Here is a 21,573-nt window from a genome sequence, read left to right on the forward strand (position 1 = left end):
CTAGAAAAAAAAATGGCTGAAAAAGAAGTATTTGCCTAGCTGTAAATGTAAAATGATCACACTATAAAACTACTACCATGAGGAAGTAGAAACAAGGTAAAAAATTGCAGTTGGGTAAATTCTTCTAAATAACCTCTTGAAGAGGAACACAAGGACTCAAGACAGACATGAATCATGTTTTCAAAGTATTAATTACATGGAACTGGTCACAAGTCAAAGTGACAAATACTTATTTTCATTGTCTTTGGTGCTTAAAGATTATTTTATATTGGAGCTCTTGTCAAATGCTACATAACCTCCCCCCCAAATTTGATACAAGTAAGGCTAGAAGTGACACCTTCATTTCCAGTAGAAAAACATTAAAGCATTTCTTTTTATCTGAGAAGGGAAGTATTTGAACAGTTCAGCCAGATTCTTGAACACGTTTTTTATTTAAAACTCCCTCTACTCTCCTGTCCTCATACTTGCATGGAACTTCATTTAGAGAAATAAATTAAAGGTACAGAAAACCTCACAGGACACCACAGGTGGAGAAGGTGAACATACCGTATGGGATGGGGGGCAGGAATTAATCTGAATCAAAGATAGCCGAACGTTGCTATTTTAAGAAAGGATCTGTTTCAAAATAAGGCGAAAAGACAAACACTGATCTAACACAGTGAATACAAATACAATCAATAAAATATGAAGAATGTCAACATCAATTAAAAAGATCAAATTAATGACACTCTTATGACACTGCTTATATAATCAAAGCCAGTAAATGTTTGATTCTACATGAGGTATTAATTAATAAATGATATTTTAATCAGTTGTTAATAACTGTTTTCAGTATTTGACAATAACAACACAGTATCATTAAAATGGAATCCCAGAATCACTTATTTTTATCATCAGCTGGTATCAGTTGAATATTAGCACTAAGACAGTCCTAAGTTCAGTACAAATATCACTGTTCATGAACCGGGGCTGTCAAGTCTTAAAAATCCTGTATCTGATCTCAACCATGCGTGATGTGGAAGATGCATATTCCACATGAGTAGCTTTTGTATTTCATGGAAAAGCCTCATGTTATCAGCATTCAGGAACTCATTCCAGAAGACTCAATCATATTACTCCCAACGCTGGAGGAAGAGTTGGGATTCAAAACACAGGCTCAGTTACTGAGGGTCAGCACAAACTCAATCACCTGTGCACTGAAGCACCATGAACATTTTCTGCCTATATTTTTCAAATTATTTTTAGAGTAAAAAGAATATTTACTTACTAGCTAAGTATATGTGCTTTTAAGGAAAACGTAAAATGGCAATGAGTAACTCATAGGAAACAAACATTAAAACAAATGATAATATTTAATACCATAACATTTTTAAGGATTCTTATTTGTCAGAAGCAAGCAACAGTATAAGACCACAGCACTATTAAGTACAACTCTGTCTTTCACAGCTAAAACAGCAATTAAAATTAATCACTACAAAAAAAAAAAGAAAAAAGAAATTAAGATTAAGTTGTTTTCCCTCATGTATCAGCAATTATTTACACCCAAGCTTCATTATCTGTTCCACCCTCCAAAGCAGTCTGAAGTCTCACTGCCTTTGGCATAATAGAGATGGAGGCTTCACGTAGCACACAATATAACAGGTTAAGCTATCTGCGCCAATCTCTCCCTTTCCTAAGAGGATTAGTGCTGCAATATGGTATAACAAATGGTTATGAATAAGCAAGATGGTACACCTGGACTTCCCCAAAAATAATCATTCAACTGAATACCCTCAAAACAGGTTTAGTCTTTAAATGTTGCTGAGATGAAAGGAAACTAAATTCATAATCCCAGAATTAAAAAATTATAAAAATCACCTAAGTTTTGACATGTTTAAAAGCTCCAAGTATTTTCTAAGTTTAAAAAAAAGTTAATCAACATATATGGGTCTTCACTGTTCCCCTTTTTTTTTTCCTCTCCAAAGAAATCACTGGAAATGGAATAATTCCATTGAATGACATATTTCACCCTATTATGTGTACTTTCACTATTTAATTCTATGTAGCAGCATGTATTTTTTTAAATAAACCTATCCTATGCAACTCAACTTTTCTCCAAAGGGAACACAAAACGAATTGCCTGGGATGGGTGATAATAAAAAAGGCAACACCATTTATTAATTTTGTATAAGTTACCTGCCACCCTAGAGATTCCTTGGAGGGGAAGAACATGTCTGAATTTCACCATACAGTGCCACAGGCACAAAGTGAGAGAAACTAAACAAGCACATCCTAAAGGGAGAGAAAATGCCTGCAGCACCAAATGACCTACTACATACCTCACTCTCAGATTTTTTGATGTTATAATTTGTTAATTTCAGGAAAAAAAAGACAATTACCCACAGTTTTAGTTTGTTCTAGCAGAATTACTAAACTTTTTAAAGTTTTTGATCAAAAGTGACACATATCGTTCAAAAGATCTGTGTATTTTCAAAAGATTACAATCCTGAGTAAATTTGCATGACAAAGTCTTTGCCATATCTATTTCCTTATTACCTCAAGCAGCAGTGTGCATTATTAGAACAGTACTAAACTATTTAAGGGTGAAGCATATCAAATTTTTATTTGAATTCCTATGCATTAAAGTTAATATTTTCCAGCTCAATGTACAGTAAGCAAAAGATAATTTTATTCAAATATGCATTTCATGGTATGAATAAGGAAGTGTTCATGTCCCCATTGAATTGGTAAGTCTTTTAAGAAATGATTCATTTGAAAAATCAACAGGGTATTGGCAATTTAGTGTAATATTAAATACATACATATACCGTACCTATACTGACACACATGTAATACTGTTTCTATGATATATATTATAAAGAATACAATTTACACATTATAATACATAAAGATTAGTTAGGTGATACTTTAACCATCTGCACATCTAATAAATAAGACAAAAGACCATTTTAATATTTTTAAATAGGCATCAAATATTTTTAAATGTTAGTGAGTTAACTTCTTTAAAAGACATAAAAAACACGCATGCATATTTCTCACTCCTGAATTAATATGCTCCTGAATGAACAGAACAAAGGTGTTGGCTACTGATTTTTTTTTCATAAAGCGAAATGAAGCTAATGACTTACGATGAATATGTCAACTAATGAACAATTAACAGTTCACTCCAGCCTATATGAAAGTAATTTTAATAAGTTAAGATCCCTGTTAAAACTACATTTCATGAGGAATAAAAAAAAGTTTGTGTGCATATCTATACTACTTAGCATGGTGCCACTCTCAAAAGTCTGTGTTAACACGATCATTGACAAGATCACTCCAACAGGAAAAGTTACCAAAAAAACTATGAAAGTTATTTTAAAACTTTCATACCATGATCAGATAAACATACTTATGAGATAAGCATAGTTTATTACACACAAAAAGCCCAGCAAAGTGCCCATCCTAAATTGTATCATCCTGTGAAGGCACTGGTGTATTTTGTCAGCTGAGGTGCTACGCTACTGAAACTTTACTGGACCATCCCATGTTGAAATGTGAGATACAACTGCTCTATAGCAAATCAACTGACATAGAAAGTTACTCCTATGTACTGCGCTCAGATATAAATAACTACAAAGCTACGACACTTCCACAAACCCAAATTCTCTGAATCAAAACAATACTGAATTATGACTTTATTTTCTTCTAAACAGGATTCTTACAAAGTGGCCTGTATAGAATAAAATCCAAGCCACAAATAACTGCTGCATTTCCAGGTACAATCATACTAGCATGTATTTACCCATTTCTTTTACAAATGCTGTGCATAATGCCAGTGTAAAATAAAGAATATATTGAAGATCTGTACCCCAACAGAAAGAGCCCCATTGCAATTTCTGAGCAATTAAGAGGTCACAGTTCCACAGCCAGCTTCCCACAGGCAGATCCTCAAAACTTCTCCACACAGGAATAGTAATACGTTGCTGAATTGAGACTAGTCAATACGTTCTTGCTAAAAGTTTTGTTAAAACTCTGCATGCAGAATATTCCCTACCAAATAAACTCATCTATTGAGGTGGTACAGATCTCATTTCGATACAACCCATTAGAAAATACAGTGCCGTACTTCTGAAAAAGTCTGACTATGTATTTGCTAAAGTCTTGTTCAGTCACTGTTCAGAGTGCTGCCAGTGATTTTACTTTCCTTTAAAGAAGAATGAAAAGTGCAAATAAGTAAATAATTAACGAAGGGTAAGAATTTTTTATTCCAAAGCCATTCATGCATTATTTATCAATATTTTGTATGGTATGCATATACTACACTGTGTATTGAAAGTACCATTCTTAGTCAGGTTTTATAGTTCAAAATAGCTGCTTTGACAAAAATAATGATACAAAAAAGTGAGAGAAACAATAAATTTCCCATAAAACCTGAAATTGTGAAATATAATTAATGCAAAGTGAGATTAATTTAATGTCATAGTAAAACTGTTCATCTCTGTAGAAATCAATGACTCTATGCACTGGATGCTCATTTAATGCTATTTAGATCTAATTTTTAAAATTAGTTAATGTATATTGTGTGTTCTAAGCTTATTTACTAATGTTCAAAGTTGCAAATGTTTTCTGTTATCTAAAATGACTATTTGCAGAATAGGTGTGTGGGTAGGAAAAGAGAAAGCCAGCAAATCTAAAGTTATATTTTTATGTAGAATTTAATCTTCATTCTTTCAATTGTTAGACTACACAGACAATAACATACTACAAAATTAATGTATTGGCTTAAGTAAATGACATTATTTTTGAAGCAGACTGATTTTCTAATACTGCACACATTTAAACAAAAGCTCATAGTTTAAAAAACAAAAGGGAGGGACAACACAATAGAAGTGCAATCCTGACCTATCTCTAATCTTTTCTTTTCAAACCTAGGCTACTCAAGAATCTTCAACTAATTATTCCATTTTATTGATGGCATTTTTCCCAAGGGAAGTTATTTAAAAAGTTTAACCCCTGAGCAAGTCATGGCTTCTCCTGCCTTTGAAAGTGTCAAGTGCATTGATTATAACTGCAGGAAGTGTTACCTTCTACCCAGAGAATCTCACCCTGCACAATCTTAAACACTGTCTCTCTCCCAAAACGGCTTTGATTCAGCAATTCAGACCGCTTCAGCTGATATTAAAGGCAGAAGCACCACAGAAAAGGGATCAGCAGTTAAAACGAAATACAAAGAGGAAAAAAAACAGATCTTGGATATAGTACCACAAAGCTTGAGAGAAAAGCAGATTTGAAAAAGACATCAGAGTGACTAAAAAAAGAACAACATGACAGAAATTAAACAAGATTTTTATGTTCGCCTTCTATGCATTTAAACTCATCTCAACCTCTATTGAAATTCCGATCATACCCAAACCCCAAGGCTTTTGACATACTTTCAAAAATCCACACCCCCTCTTACTCTTTTCTAGTCTCCAGAGTCACTGTTAGGTATCCAACAAGTTGAAGGGAGGGGAGGTGGGGGAAGGAAGAATCCTAATATGCATATGATAAAAAGGTCATTTATACTCATATTAAACTTTGTTTCTAAAATGATCGTGATTATTTTAAATATTCAGTGTCCTTAACCCCATACTTAGCCAGTGAAAAGAATGCTGAAATGGGGGGGAGGGATTATTTTCAAGCCACATTTATCCAAGTATCTTTAACAGCGATTTTCTTAGGTTAGTGACAAAGTAAGAGTAAGCTAACACAAAATGCTACACAGTTCTAAAACATGACAAGCCAGCAGAATAAAGGAAGACAAAGCAATCTGTAAGTATCTCTACATTATCAAATTAATGTAACACAGAAAACTCTAAGAATGTAATACACACAATTAATACAACAATGGTAACACATATCTTGGAAAGGATGCACTAAATTCCAAAGGGTAATTGGATTTTCAGAACTGCAAGTGGGGTTTTTTCCAGTTCAGTCATGACAGGGCCAGAAGGTAATGATACATCTGCCATGATGCAACAAGCAGACCTGTCTTCTGTCAAGAGTTGAAATCATAAAGGAATAAGCTGTCGTTAGCAACCTCTCTCCAAACAGTAGAGCTGTCATCTCACTGTTTTCCTTTGCTGGCATGGGGGCTGGTGTGGGCTTATATACCCTGTCAGTTCAGTATTAGCCTCAGCTTTTAACCTTTCCTTGAATTTCTGACTTAATAATTATTAACTCCTGTACAGCCTATTATGTATTATTAAGTATTTTATGATCAATTAATATTGCTTTCAACTAACTACGCAACTTTTCCTTCTGTCTGCTTGGTGATCAGTAGTTCAAATCAGTATTTGAGAGATTATCATAAAATGTTCCTGAAGGAATTAAATACATTGCTTTTTAAATTTTCTTTCCAGAGTATGGTGTATTTTATTGCAATTATATGTGATAAATTATTTAGTAATACATTGTAATTTGTGTTTATGTTTTTAGAAAGATCTCAAAAGACCATCCAACCAGCTATGTAACTTAAGTTTTCTTAGTATTATCCCCACAAAAGCAGGAGTTTTAAATACAAGTTTTCTCTACTAAGAAGCATTTTACAGGCAATGTTATTTCTATGGTCTACAGAATGAATAAAAGCAAATACATATACCAGAGTCAGAAAATTAATATTTGAAAGAAAACAATATAGCACATTATTGTCCATTTTAGTGAAATTTTACTTCCAGTAAAACAGAATGCCCAAATAAGATTATGATTACTCTAGGACTGTAATTGCCTATTAATAAATAAATGAAGTATTTTAACATCTTTCTGCAACAATATGCTTAGGAGACATAAAAGGTACATAAATATTAGAATTCTGTGGAAGAACTGTAATTGCAGTGAAATGTCAGCTCTGTTTTTTTCCAGAAAGTGTCACTTGCCCATCTTACTGAAATTATGCTAGAGCATGTATAAACTATAAGACAAAATTTTAAATCTTAGGTTCCTAAAACAGGACCACTAGAACAAAGGGGGTGTTTTCTAACAAGATATTCTATGCTTAAAAGCAAGAAATAAAAGTTTTTCAGCAAGAATTCTTGTTAGTGTAGTTTAAACAAAGCATAATTTCTTGGCAACAATGTGTAAATATCCACTTTTCAAACTAGCTGATTTTTACAATATAGAAAGACCAAAATATGTTACCATACCAGTTACTAACCAGTAAGGCTACTAAATCCCGTGAAAGTTATGGTGGGTAAATTTACTACTGTTACTCTGAATGATTTTGTTCCATTCAACTGAGTTACAAAACTAATGACATCTTATTTCATGCTGAAGAAAGTAATCACCCTCAGCAATTCTCAGTAAGTATTACCAACCTGATAGTTTTATACAAATGTATGATATTATCATGAGTGAATAAATCCAATATTCTGACCAAATATATTCTTAAGAACAGAAATTGTTAAGAAAATGCTGTGAGAAGAATAGGATAAACACAAGAGAAAACTGAAGCTGAAAATCATGTTTTATCAGCCATTAAAGAAAGATTTCCTCAGTTGATGCCCACCTCATGCAAACCTTTCTTTTGTTTGTTCATGGAAAGTCAGATTTTTGGGTGCTGCTGCAATTCTTCCGAAAAATTCATCCAGGTTCTTTGAAGAAGCTATTTTTCTGGTGCTATTACACCTACGTCAAGTATTAATTCTCCTTTAAATAATAATTAAATTATCTAGGCCATCTTAAAGTGTGCTGAACTTCAAACCAGGCAACAATTCTTGGATGGTTTTTAAAAAAATAATAATAAATTTTTAAAAAAAATCAAATAACTGACAGTTGTTGTGGTTGACTTTTTATTAGTATCCTTGGGACCACAGCTATCTTAGGTAACAAATGTACTGAATTTCCAAAGACACAGAAAGCATCAAACAGTTTCTTTGTACTTGTGCAGTAAACTGATGTCCTCTTTATTCCCTAGAGGAAAGGCATCAAAGATAAGAGTACTCCAAAATTTGTTTCAATGTCCAAACTTAGGTAAGCTGAGCTCCCGTTTCCCCAAGGAACAAACTTAACTCTGTAAGTAGATCAATGTCTGCTTCTCCTTATCTAACACTCAGTGGACTTTGAAGTACAGAATCTACTTCTCCAACCACTATGGAAGGAATGCTCTTGCACGGAGCAGTAGGCCAACTTTTGCACCCCTTCTTGCTTGTTCCCCTATATCATTGGTATCACTTGTACATCTCCTAAACAAATCTTTATAGATTACCATCCACGTTGTTACCACTCAACAACGAACCAGAGAAGCATACCTCTTCATAACCTCCTCCTCCTAAAGAGCCCAGTGACTGAGGTCCTCACAGGGAACATGGGAGCCCCTGAACTACCTAAATGAAACCAGGAACGTAAATCCTTAATTCTTGACACCACAAATAAATGCCCTCATAACTGAATTAAAGAATTTACCTCTCTCTCACCATCTCCTCCTGGCACTGCTTCAGTCATTGTACATATGACTTATCTGAGAAGAGCCTGACTCTATGGACAGTGAATGAGACATTTATACAAAATGTAGAAGAGACAGATTAAAATTCCTCTTCTAATTTACATTTATTTATTTATAAAAAAATGGAATAGCTTCAGTGCAGTGTTACCATTAAAAGTGGAATAGTCCCTCATTCCCAGAGGAAGGACTTGAACTTCAGTCTCTCACGTGTCAGATAACCGCTTCTGTCAAAAATCAGTATTTCCCACTGCAGAAAGTTTTAGTAGAAAAACTCTGCTTTAACAAAACAACAAGCCTATGCAATATTTATTTTGTATGGTATTTATAGGAAATTGCCATATTTTTTGTCTTAAATATCTTTATAGTATATATTTTTTATAATTTTAATTAAGCCTTTTTTACTACCTTACTGCTTTGTATTATCACATTTGCCTTTTTTACACTAGTTTTTCTAAAGTAGATCTTTTCCTACCTTGTTTTAATGTATTTACACATAACTTTCTCACACATTCTATACACTTTTCTCCCTCCTCCTTTTCCTACAGTCTCTTCTCTATCTTGTCGCTTGTTTGTTCTCTTTTTCTGTTTCAAAATCTCTTTTACACAATCAAGCTTGAATTTCTGAATTAATGCATAGTCTTACCTCTTCACATAAAACCTTGAAAACTACTCCCAACACCTATTACACAAAAGATTGAATCTACAGAACAGAATTTGATATAAAAGACGGAAGGAGAAGTATTACCTACAGGAACCACCCAGATGAAAAGAAAAAACACATTTCTAGCTACTCAAATTCCCACCAGGATATTTCTCCTTGGATCTTTCCTTTTCAGTGTGTATCAGCCCTAAGCCACTAGAAGCATGATAAATTTTAAGCCTTTACATTGCTCCCTTATTCCATACATGCTTTAAGAGAAAAGTTTTTTATTTTTTTCTTGAAAGTGTTTTACTAGAGAGAAATAGTTTCTTTTCTTCCCTTAAATTCCTGTCTAGGAGAGAAGTGTCAGTTCATCCTGCTCAACTGATAACTCCAGCTTTTACTTCCCTGTTTTCAGTTTTTCCATGAAATGAACTGAAACTTGCTTGTGGTAGTCTCATAACTCTCCACAGAGAAAAGCAGTAGAGAAAAAGATATGCTTTTGACCTACGTATAGTGTTTTTTTGTTTGTTTGTCTGTTTGGTTTTAAGGAAAGCAGAAGTGACGTTTCTGAACCAGCTTCTGCACAAAAGACATTTAAGCACTACTTTTGCAATTTTTAATTTTATTTTTAAATGAGAACCTATTCTCCAGCAAATGTTTCAAGCTACCTGCGTATGATCACAACAGATCAGTGGAATTTTCAAATCCTAGATACTATTATACACTTCAAATTCACACAGTTTATTAGGAAAAAAAAAAAATCCATGTTCTCCTCTCATCAGCACTGTAATCTTATGCTTTGATAAGGTCGGCTGGTTTCATTCAAGGATGAGACCTCTTCTTAGAAGAAACACTGGAAGATCAAGGAAAATAATTCCTTAATTCAATCTGGCAACGTTGCATGAGGAGTTATCACAATCTTCATTCAGTCCATTTACTGTCCAGGCCAGTTATTTTCATTTCATAAGGGACAGAAGTGCCTAAATCAACTAGAAGACTGAATACCAGAAAATCCAGAAAAGAATGCAATTTTTATTATTATTAACTAAAATTGGAGTCCTTATACTCACTCTACCATAATTTCCTGTATTTGGAAGAGTAATTCATAGGATCTGTACATGAAATAGACATGGTATCAGCATGTAACTATCTGTATTCTCTTTTTAGTCATAACATAATGACTCCAAATACCTTCAGTGGGGTTCGACTTCCATAAAATACTGCCTTATCTAACCAGATACACATCCAATTCCCACTACAGTGATTACAGGATGCAAAAAATAGCAATACGTTTAATATAATAAAATTGAATATGATCTAATCTTCATTTTGCATGAAAAAAAAATTGCAAATAGTATGTGTTCTAAACATGTAGTACATTTACCAGAATTTTAAGATGCACAAAAAGGGAGAGTGGCTTTTACAGTAGCTGGAATTACTTGACTAAAGAGAACTACGAATTTAAAAACTATGCTAAGAAAGAAGGAAGTCAAAAGATATGAGCACAAAGTCTGATGTCCCAATGTGATCAAATGATTATATTTTTTTAAAGACATTTTCACATCAAACTCTTCGAGTTTTTTCCTGTGTTTTTAAAGAAGCATTCAAAATGCAGAAATACCTAATCTGTTTTTAAAGATAATATCCATTTGAGGGAACAGAGTTCTGATCTCTGTCACACTGGCAAAATCATTGCATAAAAGAAATAAAAATAACAAAACAGCAAAAGGAACTATAATTCTCCTCTACCACAAATATTTTCTTAAAGATTATCTGTTAATTTAGTGATAGTATCCCAGTTTTAAATGCTCAGCCTCTCATGTTAGTCAAGACAACACCATCTCCACAGAAGAATGAAAATGCAGGCATGTAAGCATTGCTATGAAAATTTAAGTAACTACAGCTCTTCAGGTTTTGGAACTTGCACTCTAGAAATTAACTTCCTACACTGGACCTACCATATGCCTATATTACATTCAATAATCCTAAACTATTTTTTGTTCTGCCTCTGAGTCTTGATTTAAAATTAACAAAAACTTCATGTTAAAAGAAGGCAAGCATCACTTTCACAATACTAGGTTTCTTTTTCACACGAAGTATAGTCTGGTTCTTTGTTAGTGGATTGCACAAAACAACAATAACTTAATGGCCCAATGTTTTAATATGTTTTCTTTCTTTGCTTTATTAAAAAAAAACAAACCATGTTTAAAGAGAACCATTTTCTATACTGAATACTTTCAAGCCAGCCGCAAAAAATTCAACTTAATTTAGCAAAATGTGTAACAGTCACAGTGACAACATTGGTAATCAGAGCAGAACATTAGCTTAGCTTGGTCAATATAATAGAAATAGTGACTCTTAAATGGGCTTTTCTAATATTTACTACAGGAAGTCTCATTTCTGTAGCAGGATGCAAGGCATGTATTACACCTACAAAGTTCCAATGTTAAAAAAATTACACAAATTGTGAATTGTCTCTCACATAGATGTAAAGGTAACAAAATTATATCCATAAAATGTAAATGTTTTTTACTGTCAAGTATTGATAGGTGAATCAGCACTCAGCACAAAACTGGAAAAGACCGTGCCTCTAATAAATTCAGTACAAGCCTAGCAAAAAAGCCTGCTGTTATCATGAAAGCTCATGTTATCATGAGATTACAACAGACGTTGAATGAGAATATGTACAAATTTAATGAAATGTAAAAGAAAACACTTCAAATAAAAACAAATTTCTGTAGTGCCTTCTATTGCATCTCATCGCCTGCTAAGGGCTCTTGTCACTTCAGCTGCCATATTTAACTACATGGCAGTGCCCTCACAACAACATGACATACAACTAAAATTTTTCTTACTCTAAGAGACAAAGTTGGTTCCATTAGAAAAAAGTTCTGAAAAAAACCCAAGAAAGTATTCCCATCTTAAATAAAATGATCATATAGGGAAATATTGAACACTGTTTAACAAATTAAAACATCACAGATTTAGAGCTCTTCATACACAGGTACAAACATACACATGCATATGCACACACAACTGTACACACAGACACTTTCATTTACCTCAATAGCTCTCTTTATATATGGTATCTGTGTGCCACTGTCCAGATCTTCGTTAATTATAAGTCTCCTAGCCCACTGACCTGCTCTGACAACGCCATTACCATGAATTAGGACCAACAGCTTGTCAGGATTTGTTAATGCATCTTCACTCATAAAGATAAAGCTCTTTGGTTCACTCTCAGTTGCATCAACCTGCAATTACAGAGAACACACACTTTTACGCATCAATAAAATTTTTTAAAAGAACATCTGTAGTTATAAAGTTAGCCACCAAACTGATATAAAAACTTTCACTATTTAACAACTATTTGTATGCATATTATAAGGACTAGTGTGTGCCCAGTACTAAATAAAAATAAAACAAAACCTAATATCTGTGAAATGTAACTTCCAAACATAAGAATATATCACAGTTTAGAACAGTAATCCAAGGGAGATTTAAATCAAAAAAAGGGGTAAAAAGTATGCTAAAGCTTTGAAACATCAGTTGTTTACAGAAATTTACTGGCAAAGAAGAAGTCCATAAAAGAACAATCTGTGGAGGGGGAAGGGGGAAACAATCAAGTCATTTGTCACCTCCAATATGCCTGAAGCAACAATAAAAGTCTTACATAATATGAAAAAAATCCTAGAGAGTTCCATCTCAGCCACTTCAACATAAATACCCAATAAGCCATGTATGAACCAGTGTTGTAAATTTGTCTATTATAAATTTAATAGGATAGGCCTAATAAAATATAGAAATCCAATTTGGGTCTAAATAATGGCTTCATTAAGAGTTCTGCACCTGAGTCAATGCTTTGCTACAGGAACAGATCAACAACCAGCTTTGATATTCAGTAACCCATAATCTAATTCTAAGTTTTGTCCTTACTTTAGAGAGTAAAGTGGCACTTTTTGTTCAATAAAAACAGAAGTCCTATAAAACAGGTCTACCCTTGGTTTAGCAAGCCTGGCTCAAGGCAAATGAACTGTGCTGGTGTAAACACCATGAGAACACAAAGAAACATCCCATCTACTCATTCTTCTCTTTCTACCATATGAGTACATAGAAAAGGAAGAACAGAACAGGCGAACCTCCCTGTCCTGCTGTAGTCCACACCCCACAACCTGCACAGGCTAACTGTACAGCTGCTAGGAACAACCCTGGATTGTCTTATGCTCTGCAACAGAGACGAAAAGGAGGTCAGGATATGAGACTTATGTTGAGACAGGAGGAATGGCTATTTGGAATACGTCAGTTTTTCTCTCATACATGGGTATGTATTCTCAGTCACCCTTACTTTAGAAAAATTAATTCAGTGTGAATCTCCAGACTTTTTGAAATGTAAGTCCTACTGAATATTTTTTTAATTAAGTCAATGAGGCTACTTGAACAAAAGGAATTCCTAACTGGAAGAATGGTCCTGTCTCTCTTCTGCATCTGCCATAGTGCTGAAGACATTATTCCCCGCTCCAAAATGATGTAACATCTCATGTACCTCAGCTTGCACTTTCTACACCAGGAAATGTACTCACCCTCTCTCCCACCTTGTGAGAGAACAGAAAACGTGGTAAAAAATACATTCTATTGAAAAGAGTTTAGAATATGTAAGTACGACAGGTACCATACTGGGGCTACAGTTAGATCACGTTGCTGCTTCTGAAGCAGAAGTATTGATACCTTAAAATTTAACATGGCTTAGGTAAACAGTCAGACAACACTAAATCTCAGATAGTTCTTGGCAAGATGTATTTGACTTTTTCCCATAAACTGAATACTTATGATACTGTAATTAAGAAAAACCATTGTGAATTTGTATTTCAGACAAAGATAAAACTTAGCTGTATGTTTTAGTATTTATAAACTAAATTTTTATTTAGTATTTAGGAAATACTAGCACTTAGTAATCATATGTACTAGAAGATATAACTAGTTCACACTCCTGCAAATATGTTAATTTAAAAAAGTTAAAAATATCTACCAAGATAATAAAAAATAACTCTTCATTCTCTTCCTCAAATTAATCACATTTGAAAACTTTTTTCCAAGCTAATTTATCTTCATACAGTAGTTATCCGTTAGATCAAGCTTTCACTAAAGAATACACATAAAGGTCACTCCTGTGCACAACCTTACTTTATCGGCAAAACAACGTAGATACCATTTAATGCTAGACACACTGAGTCCGCATAAAATAATTTGTACTTATTAGGCACTTTCTCTTCAGGACCTACTCATGAACAGTTATTTCTGATCCTTTATTTAAACACAAATCAAATAAATTCAGTAAAATGCTGAACTTCAATTAGCTTAATTTAACAATTTGATTCAACATTGTTATTCACATGCAATAACAATCTTCCAATAATCTGTAGCTAGGCATGTCAAACCAATCTAAATTCTGCTGATAATTTACTGTTTAAAAGTACTGTTTAAAGTTTAATTTTCCTGTTCTCAGATTTATTTTTTCAACACACAACTGTACCTTAAGGTTTACGAATGTATGCAGTTATGGTGAATTCTGTGAGTTATGCGCTCTACATATATTATGACATTCTTAAGTTTTTCAAACAGTGAATTAATTTTACTGTATGGGTTCTGTCTCAAATGAGAGACTACCTAATACAGTAGTACCAGTTTATAGAATACTTCAGCAGCATGCTAGTTGGTATTTTGCACAGTTGCTATCAATATATAGGGTAAGATCAAACTATATTTGAAATCTAATCTTACTGACATTCATGCTACCACATTGACACTGACTCGATTTTCAGTTCTTAGCCATTACCAACCCAAGATGCACAAAATCTGACTAGGCTCTAGGGGTCTTTTATTTTTGTACATTGGAAGTTTTCAAGATTAAGATTGAATGCTAAATTTTTAAAGCGAAAAAAACCCCACTAATATTTTTATTATTCCAGTTAAGAAACACAAGAAAATTATGAGCCTAGAGCCTACAAGCGAAACAGGTGTCATTTGTGACTGGAGGAAAGAACATGGCAAATAAATGGAACTGAAACTGAAAAGACTCAAAAAGATTGTGAGAATTGTGAGCAGCTGGTTGAGAGAGAAAACTGCTCATTGCTTCACAAGATAAGAAAGTCTTCTGTTAACATGGTTCTACATGAAGCTCTCTAACTCATGTTACTGTCTTCACAATATTGAATATCCTAATTTATAATTTTGCACTCAAAATTGTAGAAAATGAAAACTGCTGATCAATATTACATGCATTTAGCATTTGGTGATTACCACAACTAACTTAACACACCTAAAAATGGTGGAATTTTTAGAAAACAAGTATTGACTGGACTTAGGTAACAAAATAGCCAAAAGGAACATGCAGTGGAGATAAGAGACAACTGTTTCTCAAAGAAAATATTCTTGGCTGTCTAGTAGATCAAAAGAACAACTGAATGAAGTTTTACCTATTGAAGTGAAAGAGCAAAGCACTGATAAGTTGGAAGATTTCTGCAAAGTGAGACCTTTCGGTGCCATTGTCAATAAAACATGTTAGTAATTATTTAAACTTCCATCTCAGGCCTTCCCAGAAGCTGTTAAAGATGTATTTAATTCAGAAGCACCCTCTATTTGTCCTCAACAGCTAAAGAACAGCAAAGATCAATCACTGATTATGCCATTAAAACTAGAGAAATAGAAAGACTTTATCTGGATAAAAAAAATTACAGTCTTCTTTATATTCATAATATAACCTTTAATGGAGCACAAAATAAAAAATTTGAAAGAAATAATTGAACAGCTTCTCCCTGAATATTAGTCTCTTCATTTAAATTTTCAAGTCCAGTAGTATATGTTGAACATTAAGAGAACTACAATACTTTACAGTAACAATAATGTAAGATGCATCTGAGCCTCCCTGTGTAGGAAAAAATGTTCAGATTTGTTTTGTCAGAGATGCTGACATAATAAAACAATAGGCTACCTTTCCTGATTTCCAAACTGCTCTTATTTTCATATCTGAAAAGAAATTTACAAACAATTGTGTCCAAAACCAAAGCTGCCACCTGAGAAAGTCAAATAAAGACAGCAAGTTGGACTTTGCACATGAGGTTGAAATTAAGAAAGATGAGAGAACATGAAATGTTGTCATCATAAACCTCTGAAGCATAACATTTCCATGCACTACTAAAATCATGCTGAAAAAAAAAAGTGCTCCACTTAACACAGTTCTGAAACACATTTCATATATTCAAACATCATTACACTGTCTACTTCCTTATCAGCTGACAGAAAAACAAAGGCCAATACACCAACTATCTGATCACTTGTGATGAAGTTCAGAAAAAACATGTTTTCGTATTCACCTCTAAAATGTTCATATAATAAGGTCATCTTTGTAAGAATAGCCATCCTGGACAGATCAAGGTCCCAGGGTCTTGTTTCTGCCAAGTGGCAGATTGCTGAGGGGAACAGTTTGAGAACAGAGCTACAGAGTGATTCTTCCCTGGTTTTGGCAACCAGTAACTTTGGAGCCTCCTGAGCCAGAGTTTAGAACTGGACAAGCATGTACAATAGTTCAATGCACCTATCCCACCTTAGTATTGTCAAATGGTTTTTTTGAATGCATTTATACCTTTCTCCGTGACAGTATTCTGTGGCAATGAGTTCCACAATATAATTGGGACGTATATGAAATAGTACTGCTGCTTTTTCAGTAGAGATCTCCTGCCTGATAATTTAAACTTGATGCCCCTTAGCTTCTCTATTATGAAAAAAGCGAAAACCCATTCCCTATTCATCTTCTCTACACCTTTCATGATTTTATAGATTTGTCATATTCCTTCCTCAGTCATCTATTTTCCAAGCTGAAGAATCTTTGTCTACTCTTTCTTTGTCTGAAAAGCATTTCATGCCTGTGATCATCCTTGTAACCCTCCTCTGTATTTTTTTTTTAATTCTTCATATTCTTTTTGATATGGTGTCCAGACTCCATGCAGTGTTCAAGATGGGGGCCCACATAATGAGTGGAATGACGATGTTTTTCTGTTTTGTTCTCAACACCTCATAATTCCTAACATCCTATTTGCTTTGAGGGTTTTTCACTGCCATTGAGCACTAACTGATGTTCTCAGAGAACTATTCACAATCACTCCAAGCTCTTTCCTGAGTTGCAATAGCTCATTTAGAGGCCACCATTGTGTTTACCGAGTGAGTTATTTTCCCCATAATTTCACATTTACCAGAATTGAATCTCATGTCATTTTATCATCCAATCATTCAGCATCATGAAATAATTCCCCAACTCATCACAATCAGCTTTACATTTAAGTATTCTAAATACTGTTAGGAAAAAACCAGCAAACTTTGTTAGCTTCTATTGATGCCTTTTTTCCTTTTATTCACAGCTATGTCAGTGCAGGCCTTCATAACACTGCACCAGTAACAACTTATTCTGTAAAGCATGAACACCTTTTTTTCCCCTTTTAACTAATTATTAACTCTTAAGGGGACTCCCTCCTCCCATGCCATGACAGTGTCTTTTTTAGAAGCATTTGGTAAGCTTGTTGACAGCTCATTCAAAATCCACTTACTCTTTTACTGACAAGATCTTTCTTTTTCATGTGATCTCTGACTCCTTCAAGGAATTCTAGTAGTTTTTTTAAAAAGAAACCTGTACTGACTTTTCCCCCTATATCTTATTTCCTCCTGGTATACAGGAATCACTACGAATCACTCCTGGAGGCCTTTCAAAGACTACCACATTTACCCTTTTTCCATTCCTCTGATGAAAATAGCTGATTTCAGAAGGAAGTTACATACTAGTTGGTTGTTCTGCGGCTTCATATTTGACTTCTTATAGTACCCTGGGCTTAAAAACCATCTCATCCTGGAATTTGATTATTTTATGATATATCAATTTGTTCTAAGATCTCCTCTACCAATATGCCAAATTTCAGACAGTTCCTCAGAATTATATCCTGTTTAAAGAAATTTAATAATATTCAAGTGTGGAAACTGAACAAATAACACTGGAAATAACCATGTTTGGTTTTCTCATTTGAGCTGAGCATTTCTTTTGCATGCAGCTCATCTATCAGCCTCATCAGCTCTCTTTTATTATTAGCCTTTACAGCCGTAACAAGCTCCTCAAATTCAGTTTTGGGTGATCTTACTGTGATTTTATATGTAACTCACCAGCATTTATACTCTTTTCTATTTTCCTCACTTGCACAGGACTTACTTTTGCTGCAACCTGTCTTATTACTTCTATTAGCCTCCTTCACTACTTTAAACCAGATTTCTTTGCGTTGTTACTTGGCAGTCTGTCAGTGGTGATTTAAACATAGCCTTTAGACAAATTTAATTTTTCACCTTCTACATATATTGTTTCATCTTTCTCATTTTTGTAGTTCTCTTCATAACCTATTTTTGACTGTAGTGAGGGCTTCCTACACATAATAGTCATGACTAAAGAATGGTGCTCCTACCTTGTGCCAGATTTTCCACACTGCTCACAATTAAACAGCTGCATGTATTTTTTGAGTTCTTACTTTGCTCCAAAATGCAATTAAATTATGACACTTTGCAGAAGCTGGAAGTAATACATTTCAGAATAGCTTAAATGTACTACTGACAAACTACATCAGTACATCAGGGCTTACTACATAATTTATAGATAAGAGTAAACACAGATTAATTCAACAGTGGGAGTTAGACAGGGCCATTCTTCTCCCAGGCTCAAAGCTGTGCAAAGAGTCCCCATGCGTGTGACAGAGGTGATGGAGGTGTTGTAATACTTATTCCAAGTTTGTCCATCTTCATTTTTTGAAGCTAACAGATTAGCCTTAGCATTGCATTACTTACATACTTTTTACAAAGCACATTCAAAGAAAGTTGTACAGCCTCACAATTCAGGCACTTGAAAGTTTACAAATGACAGCTTCCTGGTTTGACAGAGAGAGGGTGACATGGCTTGAGGAAGTCTCTCGACACATTACCTGTCTGGAACATGGAAGTACTCCTTGGACCAAAACTTCCCCAACAGCAAAAACTAGTAGTTCAAACAAGTCACAGAGACCATGACCAGCACTGCACAAGGCATACTGCCATCATGAACCCAATCCTCTTCTCTGTCTACACAGGGCAATCTGAAGCGAGGGAATGCCTTCTCAAACAGGCTTGCGTCTTGGGGCATCGGCACAGCCTATGTGGTTTAGCAGACTGGGAGTGCGGAGGAGAGCTGCTGCTCCTTCTCCAACTGCTCCATGAAGCTCCTAGCACAGGTCCTTCTGCCCTGACCAGGAGACATTGGCAAAGCCTGGCTGGGAAACCTTGAGCAGTTTGGGCAGGTTATCAAACCATTCCCTAAACACCACCACTTGGGGAATGGAAATGGAAACTGTAAAACATTATAAAACTGTTAAAATAAAGGAAACTTTCCTTCCTTAGCCCAAATGGGTTTTCCTTGACTGAATATGAAGGACTGGCTGAGAGCAACAGTAATGCAAAAGCTTCTCAAAGACCCTAAGAATCCTTTATGATAGTGATGGAAAACCTACGCAGTGATTTCTCACTACAGTCTCCCCTACACTCTCCACTACATAATATAAAAATACCTGAATATCATCATGGTATCACATGTATTTACAAACACACTCATACATGTTCTTCATCACTTCCAAGGGTTGATCAAGTATTTTCACTGAACAACAGCAGCACCTTATATTACATACATGTTACAAATTACTGAAAAAGTGTGTTTTAAAAAAGACTTGGAGTAGTTTACTGAAACTCAATTTGAGTTTATTCGTTGGCCAGTAAAGGCACATTTGTTCTTGACATCCAGCTGCAGAGGTCTCAAAACATTCACAAATACTCTTCAAAAAGCTTACGGTTCCTCTAACAAAACTACCACATTTTGAAAATTCTGGTACCTGGTAAGGCAAGGAAAGCTCAGCTGGAGAAATCAAACACAAACACATCAGAAGTGAGGTGGAACCATGTCTCCAGATGCACGCACATGCTGCATGCAAAGGCAGTGTCCTGAGACAATGCCCTGCACAGAGCCTTGGCACAACTCGTCTTCATCTGAATACTGGATTACAGGCTCTGTTTTTTACAGATCCAAACAACATCTTCAGAAAAAAAAAATTATACTTACTGGGAGAGTTACTTTCTTCAAGTGGCATTCCTTTTGCAGTAGTTCATAAACGTACTTAGTAATGATCTGGAAGAAAAAAAAAATAAAGATAAAAAGAAATGCAAACACACATTAAATCGCTTACCGGAATGATATATCCAGGCAGACAACTTAAAGGATAGTTGATTGAACTTCTAAGCACTTGTATATGTTTTGCCACTTATCTGAATTCTTTACTATACCACCAATTATAGAACTTGGAACTTTACACAAAAAGGTCCTCTCTGTCCCTCAGAAAAGGCTGCTAGCCAGTACAAAGAAATTGTAACTGTACCTGTGAATCCATCACGTGCTGCTGTGTGAATAATTACGTGCCTCAAAACTAAGGATTATAACCAATTAATATATACTCAGGGGTACAAGAAAGGCTTTCTTTGGCAAAGCCAAAAAGCTTTTAAAAGCATTTTTTCCATAAGCAGGACTCCTGAAACCCTCTCCCCTGCAGGATCACTTCATGAGCTACATGGAGAGCAGATCTTTAGTCACCCTCAGCACAAGTTGCCTTGCCATTTCTGTTCACTGAACAGGGGAGGGATGGGTCAAAGGTTTCTAAATAGAAGAAAAACCCTGACTGATTCCCCACTATGGGGGAGTTTAAGTCTCTTGTTTCCATGTAGAAATAAAATTGAAATTTTAGACCTGAAACAAAAGGAATTATTTCAAAGAGTAACCAAAAAAAATCAACCTAGTCACAACGAAAGACTTGCTGTCTCAAATGTAAAAAAGTTGTTCACACTTCAAAGGCTTGCCTAATATCTAGGGAAATTTTTTTTCACCCTTATATATAAGAACTTTGTAACTATTATTAATTTGGGAATTAAGCTGAGGAACAAACTAAAGCACTTTGTCCATATGGGGCTGTAAAATGGTTTGGAAGTAACTGCTTGGATTTCACTGGCTATGAGTTTAAAAAAAAATAAATTAAAAAAAAGACAAATTAAAGAGGAAAAAAAGTGCTCATTAAGAGCCTCAAATGGTGCCTGCCTTCCCTTTAAAGCTTGGGGGACTATGTGTAAATTCCAGACAGGACAAGATCTAAGTCCCAAAATATTAATCCAAGAATATCTGGGTACAAACCCAGCTGGTACTCTTTAGTCCAGCCCCTCAGGGCCACAATTACAGCCATCTGAACCCACAGAATATTAATCCACAACAGAAGCGTTGCTGTAACAAAGCTCTCAAGTGATGGCGTCTTAACAACACACTATGAACTGAGCAAGTAGGAGCCAGGGTATCATAAACTTCAATTTTAATTTTCCAAAT

General features: G+C 34.7%; 1 protein-coding gene across 8 annotated transcripts in view; it reads right to left on the bottom strand.

Moving 5' to 3' along the window:
* The window catches only part of ARB2A (ARB2 cotranscriptional regulator A), a 265,848-nt gene that overhangs the window by 190,526 nt on the left and 53,749 nt on the right, over positions 1-21,573 (bottom strand). For all 8 annotated transcript variants that reach the window (XM_087761453.1, XM_087761450.1, XM_087761455.1 and 5 more), the window contains 2 exons: positions 20,272-20,337; positions 12,167-12,358 (listed from right to left, as the gene is read on the bottom strand). In XM_087761453.1, the coding sequence (XP_087617579.1) occupies positions 12,167-12,358; positions 20,272-20,337 (258 nt within the window). The remainder of the gene's footprint in view (positions 1-12,166; positions 12,359-20,271; positions 20,338-21,573) is intronic.

The sequence above is a fragment of the Nipponia nippon genome, unplaced genomic scaffold, assembly GCF_047370975.1.
Source record: "Nipponia nippon isolate SJK-2023a ecotype South Korea unplaced genomic scaffold, ASM4737097v1 scaffold_24, whole genome shotgun sequence".
NCBI lineage: Eukaryota > Metazoa > Chordata > Aves > Pelecaniformes > Threskiornithidae > Nipponia > Nipponia nippon.